This window comes from Hippoglossus hippoglossus, chromosome 20 (assembly GCF_009819705.1).
Source record: "Hippoglossus hippoglossus isolate fHipHip1 chromosome 20, fHipHip1.pri, whole genome shotgun sequence".
In the NCBI taxonomy this organism is placed as follows: Eukaryota; Metazoa; Chordata; class Actinopteri; order Pleuronectiformes; family Pleuronectidae; genus Hippoglossus; species Hippoglossus hippoglossus.
The window spans coordinates 19,293,973-19,303,967 of record NC_047170.1 but is presented as its reverse complement, the minus strand read 5'-3'; the positions used below and the strand labels follow the sequence as shown (position 1 = coordinate 19,303,967).

Genomic DNA, 9,995 nt, shown 5'->3' with positions numbered 1-9,995 from the left:
AAGGTGTAGTAATAATAATAAGCTTTACGAATAAAAACACATTCAAAATGTCATAAAACAAATAAAAACATAGTCATAAAAGAATACATTTCCTAGACGTGACATAAATAATTTAAATACTATGATAGAATTTTAATATTTGTTATCATTTACTGAAGTACTTGCAGATATAAACAAGCATGCACGCCCTAAAATACCAAACAGTGAATAAAGTAGTTTCAAATAGTAAAATCAAGCCTGAAAATACTCTTACATGTTAATTTATCAATAAGAATAATCCAATAATATGATAATAAAACCCTGAAAAGCAAATAATCTGCCAAAATAATTATTAGTTTAGTTCACAGCTACACTTTGAACAGAGGAACTTTTACAAACATATAAATATAATTATACTCGTGTCTGTGTTTTTTATTTTGTTGCTGTTCAGCTGTGGATTAGCACATCCGCTGGTTTTCTTGTGAAAAGGCCGCAGCGGGAAGTGGTGCACCGGGTGTTTAACGGAAACGTGAAGTGTTGAAGGTTCCGGACATTTTTAAACTTCAGAGGAAACGTCAGCGCGTCTGTTCGGATCCGGATCATATCTGTGCATAGACACGTTTTTAATTTGACGTCTCAAACGTTTGCTCTTCGCTGTCTTATCGCGCTTGTCCTCGCTTTTGCTAACGTTAGCCACGTTCACGTTAGCCACGTTCACGTTAGCCGCGTTAGCCGCGTTAGCCGCGTTAGCCAACACTAGCGGGGCCTCGGGTAAGTGCACTGCGCAGCGTTAGCTTAGCTTAACTAGCATTGGTGTTCAGTTTCTATTAAATGGTATTAAAATGTATTATTACATACAAATGTGTTTCAGTTGTGACTCAAGTATAAAGTGTTCCAGGTCTTTAACCTGGTTATTATTCTCCTGGTTGATAAACACATATGTTTAGTTAATCTGCTGCAGTGTAATGATCAATTAATAGAATTATATTCAAATAATATACATCTATTGTAGTTCCAGGTCTTATTGACTAATGGTTCATTTACGTTTATTAAACTGCAGATTACAAATATCAACACAGCAGTATAAAGTCGAACCTTAAAGAAAACACGAGTTATTAGTTTACAGTAATAACCAGTTGTGTTATTATTTACATAATTAAACTGGTTGAAGATTGTGAAATATCTTAAATCTGCTCCTCATGTTCAGTTGTGCAGCGCTTTAGTTTGAAATGTCTTTGTAAATGACTTATCAAACTTATACACATCACAGCGATATGATGCAGGAAGTTGCTAACTTTAATAATAAACTAGGCTGTCACTCAATAGCATATAAAGACAGAATATTAGAGACAAATCTTAATCTTGAATAGATGGATAACTTTATATCTGCTGTCTGTTGCTCTTCAGCCTCAGACTTTGAGGATTCTTCAGTTTTCTTTACAGAAATAACATAATGATGATATAACAACAACGACAATGATGATGATAATAAATTGGGAGGCAGTCCATCGTTAGTCTTTAGTTAACGGACGGTTCTTGATAAAGCAGTGAATTAACCGTCTGTTCTTGCAGCGTTAACCTGAACGTAAACTTCTACTTTCTTTGAAGGTGGAAAGAATGTCACGATCACGGTCTCCTAACTACAGGTAAACACTTTGTCATAATTTAACGTCAAATATATTTGTGTTTTTAAATTTAATCAGTTTCCAAAGTGACGTAGTTTATTTTTTTCAGGAGGTTTCCATGGGAGGAATCCAACTTTGATCCTCATAAAATCCTCGCAGAACTGGATGAGAATCCACATAACAGGAGTCACCGCCTCAGACAGACTCCTGAAGAAGACTGGGGCTTTGACAGGGAAGAGATGTACCCAGAAGGCCAGAGAAGATCCCCTCCTTTTCCAGATGACCATTTCCAGCTTGAGCATCAACGCCGTCCAGATGTGGAGGAGTTTTACAACCGTGCGTCTTCACCTCACTATGATGAGAGGGGCTACGAGGGTCGGAGGGTTTCGCCACCGCGCAATGCCGGAGGGGACAGCGATAGACGCAGAGAAGGGTTTCAAGACCAGAGTTATGATAACAGGGGGAGGTTGCCCCGCTCTCCCCCGAGTTTGGTGAGGGAAAGGTTGCCACCGAGGTCTCAGGCAGTTCACCAACAGAGAGAGCCGGGGATGGGCTGGAGGGAGGAGCAGGGCAGAGGCCCAGGGAGGTTCAGAGACCTCAGTCCTGCTACGAGAACAGACGACCAAAGAAGTGGAGCAGGTAGGGAGAGAGGTAGGAGGCATTTACAGGGTCCCAACAGAGACCGACAAAGGGAGGAGCCACATCAAGAGAGGAGCCCCCCCTTTAAAAGGCAACGGAGAGAAATGGATGACGCCAATCACCCTGGGTAAATTTCAAGCAAAATGCATCGCAGCACTTTCCAAGAAGGAAGAATTCAGAGGATTCTCATCTTTATTTTCCATAGAGCAAAATCCTTCACTCTCTTTCGTCATTTCTTATTTTCCTTCAAACAAAACACTAATCTAACATATTGCATGGCTTGAAGTTTTCTTTCTTTGCCGGCTCTGCTGCCTCTTAAACATTTCTGCATGTTTTCTGTCGTACGTTCTCTAGTTGTTAATGCGAGCAGCAGCTGTAGTATTTAAGAATCCTGCCACATTGGTAACTATTGCTATGACAAAGACTGAGAAAAATCCAAAGCTAATGTCAAGTGTAGATTTAAAAGCAGATGTGAAGATGGACATTCCCATGAATCATTGTTGAACCATGTCACCTCCTCTTATGCTGTCACAGGTACAGGAATGAGGAGGAGTTTGGGGAACAGCGTTACTCGGTGGAGACGCCCAGAGATGGGTTTGGAGGAGACACTCAGGGGAGCCTCCCCCGTGGAGATGTCCGACCCTTGAGACCACTTGTCATTGAACATGATCACGGTATCGTAAATGTCAAAAAATTGCCACAGTGGGAACAATTAGCCAAACGCAGAGATCTTGACTTTAATCGACAGAGGAGTCCCCGCCCACAAGGCTCCTCGCAGGAGCGTTTCAGGACGTCAGACACACGGTTGGATGATCGGGAAGACGTGAGAGGACGCCGTTTTCAAGATAATTGGAGAGATTCCAACTATGTTGAATCTCGGAGGAGCCCTGTGCCGCAAGACAGACCAAATACCATGAGATATGGTAATCGAGATGGGTCTTTGAACCCCAGGGGGAGAGGTTGTCCTCGTCCTGGGAGAGGGAGGTTTAATCGTGGACAGGTCGGAAGGGCCGGACCACTCAGGACTCAACCACGTTTACAGCAATCCTCCCAGGGATACCAAGATCTTCCTCATGGAGAGCAGAGACTGGGATATCGACCCTTCAGAGAAGATGGTAACAAGGATCCCATGGAAGGGGGGCCTCGCTGGTCAGAAGAAGACAGACTTCAAGAGCGGGAACATGACAGGCCCCGAAGTCTGGAGCAACACTTACTGAGGGATGACCTGGACCCCAAAATGCCCCGTGGATGGAGTGACAAGAAAACCAGTAACATGGCCGCTGTGAAGGAGGAAACGTTAACCATCAAAGTAGACATGACCCGACCCATTAACCAGAACAGGTAGAGTATTTTTTATTACAACTATCAAGGGTGAGTGGTGGAAGTTCACACTTCTTTCTCAGCTCATGAAGAGCTGCTGCAAGAAGAGGAAAGAAACGACCGGGTGAGAGACTGAGAATCGACCTTTTCATTGACCTGGATTCGGTTGTCGTTGATCCAAACACTGATGTTGGCACAATTAAATTATGTGCTTTGGCTTTACTCAATCAAGATGCCACGCAGAAGTTTCTTCAAGTGACTAAATATCTTCTCACAAAGGTAAAGTTGCGCTCACATGAAAAAGTGACGTGGCACCAGAAAGAGCTGCTGTTCAAACTGAAGACCCAGGAAATGCTCTTCATCCTGAAGGAAGTGATCCGGAGCTGAGCTTTGGGAAAGTGACCATGTTGTCGTGAACAGGCGTCGTCACCTTTTCAAATGGAGACAGGTTTCATTAGAAAGAGATTTCAGCTGCATCTGATTCTACTGAACTACTCAGCACTTGATACTTTTGGGAGAGTTACCTGAAAACAAAATGCACAGGTGAAGAAGGACCTGATGAACGGAGCCGACAGGAAACCGGAGCAGCTCAGGATGACACATTCTGCTTTGTCAAAAACTTGACGAAAAGGAGCAAGAACAGGACTGAACAGCCGGAACCTTCTCTGGTTGAAGACCACAATTAATGTACAAGTTCTTCCTTTATTGGTGAAATCAGTTGGAAAGAAGGCACATGACAATATTTGAGGAGAGGCTCCGGCACTCGAGGCAGCAGATTCAAGCTCCAGTCATCATCTCACATGTCGGTTCTTCACAAGGATTCCAGAAGACGCAAGAATATAAAGATCTCCCTCTACAGTGAGGAGGAGTGAGCTGCAGCAACGGACCATCACACTGTGTCACTGTGACCTGAAGTGAAACCAAAGACACCTCGAAGAGCCTTTTGATAAGACCGGACCCAGACTGATTCCTCGTCACTCGAGTCATTTTACTCTGAAGCTGCTGTGACACACACTCAAACACCACTTCTTCTAGAAGTAGGTGTTGAAGGAATGTTGCCGTGTCATCACCCAGTAAAGTGGAGTTTGGTGTAAACTTCCAGAACAAGTCTTTGGAGTGTCACCTTGAGAAGACATTTTTGCAGATCAGCAACATCATTAGTCGAGAAACCTGTGTATGAGACAACAATGATCACGTTGTATGAGCTCCTGATCGATGCTGCACCTGCTGCCCCTCGTGTGAGTGACGTCTGGCCACTGACTCATCTGAGGAACAGTCGGTGTCCAAGTCATGAGGCGTAAAATCCTGGAAGGATTGTCACCCTGTATGTTACAGAGGAGAATTCCAGCAGTGGTGGCACAGACCAGGGTGATCTGTGAAAACATGGATGTTCAGATGTGCAAGTATCAAAGTTCACGTAACTCGTGTCTCAAGAGGAGAAACCAAGAACCAGGAAGTATTTATGGATGGATGTTTCAGTGCTCTGCGAAGAAGACGACCATGGTTTGAGAGTGTAAACGGAAGAGGAGAACATCTCTGAGATGACTTCACACGATGCTTTTTAAGAGCATGTTCACAGTGATTGGTTATGAGCCACGTTGGAAGAACACAGCACAGGTTGGGAAATTGTGGAAGAACTGGGAGTGTTTCTGTTCATAGTTGATAGAAGATGCAGATGAGCAGCTACTGGAATCAGCTCCTGGAATTTTTGACTGTTAAATCAGTGTCATTTTGGAAAGAGGATCCAAAGCATGTTCTCTCTGGGGCTGCAGACACACGTGCATGTTCAGAAAAACATGAACAACTAAGGAGTCGTCGTCTTGTCCAGCGTGAAATTAACTGAGATGGAAATGGAACGAGCTTCACCAGCTTTGTCGACAGCCAAAGTAGCTGGTAAATAAGGAAACATGCCAACCACTCATTTCTTGTTTCAGTTAAACAGCATAAATGTAAATTCATACCAGAAGAAACTGAAGCAATGAACAATCTACAAAAAGGAGAAAATAAAGCTGTCAATATAATCATGGATGATTCTAAATTGAGCAGCGCTGCAGACATGAATATCCTCAGTTTTTTGAAAGAAGAAATTGAAGCCATGAAAGTATAATGGCCCCTAAGTGGAATTGAAGCAACATCTGTGCCGTGAAGAGGAGAAATCAAAAGATCCTGGAAACGTACTGTTGCTTATCTGAGAAGTTCAGGCCATGAACGTAATGTTCAATGCAGATAAATGGAGGAAACTTCTGCTTCATCAGTGCCGTCGGGAGGAGAAAATGGATTCTACACCCAGAGATAAATATCATCATTACAGTGGAAAGGAATTGAATCTATTGGCAAAAACATGGAGAAGTTGAGACTCTGTCAAATCTGTCAAAAAGGAGAATTTGAAGCCATGAACAGAATCGTTGATGCTGTCAAATCAAAGCGTCGTGAAGAAAAGATGCTGACGTCAACAACTGTGTCACAGATTTTGGATCCAAAAACTACACGAGCATCAAATGAAATGCTGAAGATCGTGTTGGGCGACTGGAGTCATCTCCACCCTGTGAGGATCAGTGGTTCGAACTGAGAACCAGCTGAGTCACACTGAAGATCTGATAAAAACAAGAGAAGAAGTGTGAACTTTCACCCGACCTTTTAACTCACCTGTCTGTTTAAAAGAGGTTTATCCTGGTTTCACATAAACATCCACTAAAAGAGGACGAATCCGTATGATTTTGTGCGTTAGAGGTTGAACCTCCCTCTTTCTAGTTAACAGTGTTTTAGTTACTGTCGTATGTGGATCATGTGAAAGGTAAGTGTCGGGTAAGGTAAAGCTGTTTGTATTTATCTTCTTTAGCTCATACGTGTGAGTATTTCAGCTAAAATATTCAGACTCACACTGAGAATATTACTAGTGTTTACAAACTGGAGGTTTCCCAGTCACCTTATCTGGTAGATAAAAGCTCCTCAAGTCATTTGTCTTCTGTGTATTATTTCATCATGTGTGGTCGTTCTCTGCTGTTTTTAACCTTCATCTCCCACCTCCTCCTCCTCCTCCTCCTCAGCAGCTTGCCGTGTTACTCCTCAGAGAGGCAGCTCTCTTTAGATCTGGTCAACGTGGGGCGGCAGCGTCTCGACTTCCTGCCCATGCTCGAGCACTCGGGCACATATCAAGAGACGGCCATGCACACTGGGACGTTTGCCCAGGAAATCATCACGCTGGTGCACCATGTCAAAGGTCAGCACAGCGTCCACCGGTCTTATCTGTACCTGTCGGGATTTAATGGTGAAACAAACTAAACCTTTGGAACCAGGTCACCTCATACAACCACATTTAAGTTCACTCAGTCCAGACTCTTATTTGGATCTGCACCAAATCACACACGATCATAAATATCAGTTCGCTAAACCTGACTTTTTTTAAATATCACAATCCTCCTTTGTGGAAGCAGTGGTCAACAGTTGGCCAATTATTATAGATCTTGGCAGAATGTATTTTATTTTAACTGATTGCAAAGCACATGGAACTTTCACTGGTCTAACACAGCACATGGTTCCTTCTGCAACACAAACAAGTTATAGGCTCTTCCACAGTTTCCATATCGATGTCTGTGAAAAGGCTCATGTCTGCCAATATTATCTGATATGATTGATATGTCAGTCGGGCTCGTTGTTTTTGTGTAGCTTTATATTGTAGGATATGTATAAATAAATAATTGTGTTCTTGTCTGTGCTTGCAGAGCAATATTTCAGAGATGATGGCCTCACCCTGAACGAGCGTTTCTCAGTTCCTCAGACGAGTGGCTTCTCTGAAGAGGAGACGGTGGAGCTGACGCTGGATGAGCGGTTCAGTTCAAACCGGTGCGTCTGGAAGTTTCTTGTTTTCTACTGGTTCTCATATATTGGTGCTGAAGTCTGAATCATACCACAAAAAAAAAAACACTAACATCAAGCTGAAGAGTAATATTGAAACAGGAAGTTGTTGTTTTCTCCTCTGCAGAGGCTTCAGTCTAAACATGAAGTCGCTGCATGATGACGATGAGCCTCTGTTCTCCAGACTGGAATCCATGCAGGTCAGTAAACGACTCTTTCTCTCAAACCACCGTGGCTTCCTGAAATCTGACTGTGGATTAGCAGAGATAATTGTAGTTCTATGGGAATTTTCCTGATGAATCCACAAGTTGATTGTTTTGCGCTGACGTTGTGGTGACAGGGTTTGAACCAGCAGCTGGTGCGAGACCCGGGGGACCTGAGGCACGACCTGGAGAGGAGGAGGCAGGAGAGACTGGAGGGTGTGACGGTCACAATACCAGGGGGCAGTATGTCACAGCGCCCCCTGGGTCAAGTCAGGTGAGCCAACGGTTTCATGTTTCATGTATCACTGTGGTCCTCAACCGCTCGGGTCAGTGTTATCATCTTAACTTTCAATGACTTCATTCTTCTGCCACTTGTTGTCATGTTTGTGTCAGTGAGCCAGAGTTCATTGACGAGATGTCTCCGCTGGAAGACGACAGATTCTCCACTTGGCCAGAGGAGCAAAGCAGGAGACAAGAAGGCAACATGGTGAGTGTTAAAGAACTGTGTTAAAGTGGCGCTTCAGTCGAGTGATGGGGACGATATATGCATCTGCACTGACGTCTAATGTGAGGACACAAATGTCAGTCAGTTGCTCCAGATATTCTCAAGAGTTCTGTCAGTGAGTCCTTGTGAGAAAACAGCAGGAAAGTTGACGGAACATGACAACAAAACACAAGACGGACGTGAAACTGGAAGAACACAAACATCTCAGGATGAAGAAGAGGAGCCGTACACGTAGAAGACGAAGACGTCAACTTGGAAACACGAGGAGGTTCCAGATCTTTTGGTGCTGAGGGCCGACGCCGGTGTGGATGAGCTGTAAACAACAACACTGATCTTTCCACAGCAGAGTTTATACGTCATGTCCGGCCTCCTGCTGCTCTACAGGCTCCGCCTCCTGCTGCTCTACAGGCTCCGCCCCTCGCCTGGATGTTCCCCACACATTCCTGTTGGTGTGAACGAGTCGGGACCCGACAACCTGCTGCTGCTGCTTCACAAACACTAACTACACAACATGTACACACACTGTTTTACAGAGTTCATGTCTGAAAACAGATCCAGTCATCAAACTGACTCGTCTTTTTCTCTTTTTGTTTTAGGTACCAAGAAGAGGAGCTTCGCTCCGACCGAACTCCGGCTCCCAACGCAGGAACAATCGCTTCATTAACCGGGCTGGACCAATGAGGCGACAGAACAACCGCAACAACCCTGCAGGTAAACCATTAACACCACTGAAATCTGAAACTGTTAAACCGTCACCATCAATTACCCCATTAAGAATTCTCCCTTTGACCAGTTGACGCATTACACATCAGCTTCTAATCATTCCTGAGCTCGTCCATCCATCCTTCCTCTCTGGTCCAATCCTGTTCCATCGTCCATGTTCTATTCTCCATGTTCTGTTCTCCATGTTCTATTCTCCATGTTCTGTTCTCCATGTTCTGTTCTCCATGGTCTGTTCTCCATGTTCTATTCGCCATGTCCTATTCTCCATGTTCTGTTCTCCATGTCCTATTCTCCATGTTCTGTTCTCCATGCCCTGGATCCCTCTGACTGCCTCTCTCTGATTCTCTGCTGCTCACAGGTCCGACCTGGTGACCGGGCGTTGGAAACGTATTTCATGTGGATGTTGCAGATTTTTTTTTTTTTTTTTACTGATGACACGTCTCATAAACACCAGCCAGTTGAAGTTTGTTGTGCTGAATTTTGGGCTTAATTGAGCCAGTGTTGATTCTGATCGACGGCACAATGCTTGTGGCAGCAGCGGATTTGATTTAATGTGAAACGTTGAAACCTGCAGTGCTGGAGGTTCACGATCTTGCGTCTTTCTGTTTTTTGCTTTCACATTTAATTTCTCTTCATTTAAAACTTAAGTGAATGTATTTAACATTTAAATCACAACTTAGCGAAATTAACCCGAAGAATCGGTCAAGATGAAACTGAAAAACTCCACTTTGACCGAGTGAAGTTTGGGATCCTGATCGTTCAGATGTCAGGAAACTCGCAGCTTTCAGCGTCGTACATGTGAAGGTTTCACTTCTTTTTGACGACCTGTAGATGTTTGTGTGTCTGTACAGAACGATATTACATTAAACCAGCCTCTGTGACACGTGAGCATCACCTGCTGCTCCTTGTCCCGTCTAAATAAAAACACTAAATCCAGAAAGTGTATTGAACTGTGTTGTACTTTATTTTGTCCTTAACAGTTACATCAGTGTTTTTGTTAAGAGTTCTAGTTAAATCTTGCAAAGAAAAGAGTTGAAAATACATCTGCAGAAGCTTTATTTAAAAAAAAAATAAAAAAAAAATCCAGTATTTGAACAAACATGTTTTAAAATCTGTTTATTTCAAACGTCGGGTGAAAATTCATAA

General features: G+C 43.5%; 1 protein-coding gene across 5 annotated transcripts; it reads left to right on the top strand.

The window, feature by feature from the left end:
* The first annotated feature begins 471 nt into the window (after nt 1–471).
* zgc:112982 (uncharacterized protein LOC503771 homolog) lies at nt 472–9,778 on the top strand. 5 transcript variants are annotated; one of them, XM_034571705.1, is made up of 12 exons: nt 472–665; nt 696–750; nt 1,588–1,625; nt 1,714–2,370; nt 2,778–3,584; nt 6,611–6,783; nt 7,286–7,406; nt 7,546–7,618; nt 7,759–7,895; nt 8,015–8,108; nt 8,723–8,837; nt 9,208–9,778. In XM_034571705.1, the coding sequence occupies exons 3-12, from the start codon at nt 1,597–1,599 to the stop codon at nt 9,219–9,221; spliced, it is 2,220 nt and encodes a 739-aa protein (XP_034427596.1). In that variant the 5' UTR covers nt 472–665; nt 696–750; nt 1,588–1,596; the 3' UTR covers nt 9,222–9,778. The 5 variants fall into 5 exon arrangements, with proteins under 5 accessions (XP_034427596.1, XP_034427599.1, XP_034427597.1 ...); XM_034571708.1 differs by having other exon boundaries at nt 472–666; nt 706–750; XM_034571706.1 differs by having other exon boundaries at nt 472–681; nt 715–750.
* The last annotated feature ends 217 nt before the right edge of the window (nt 9,779–9,995 follow it).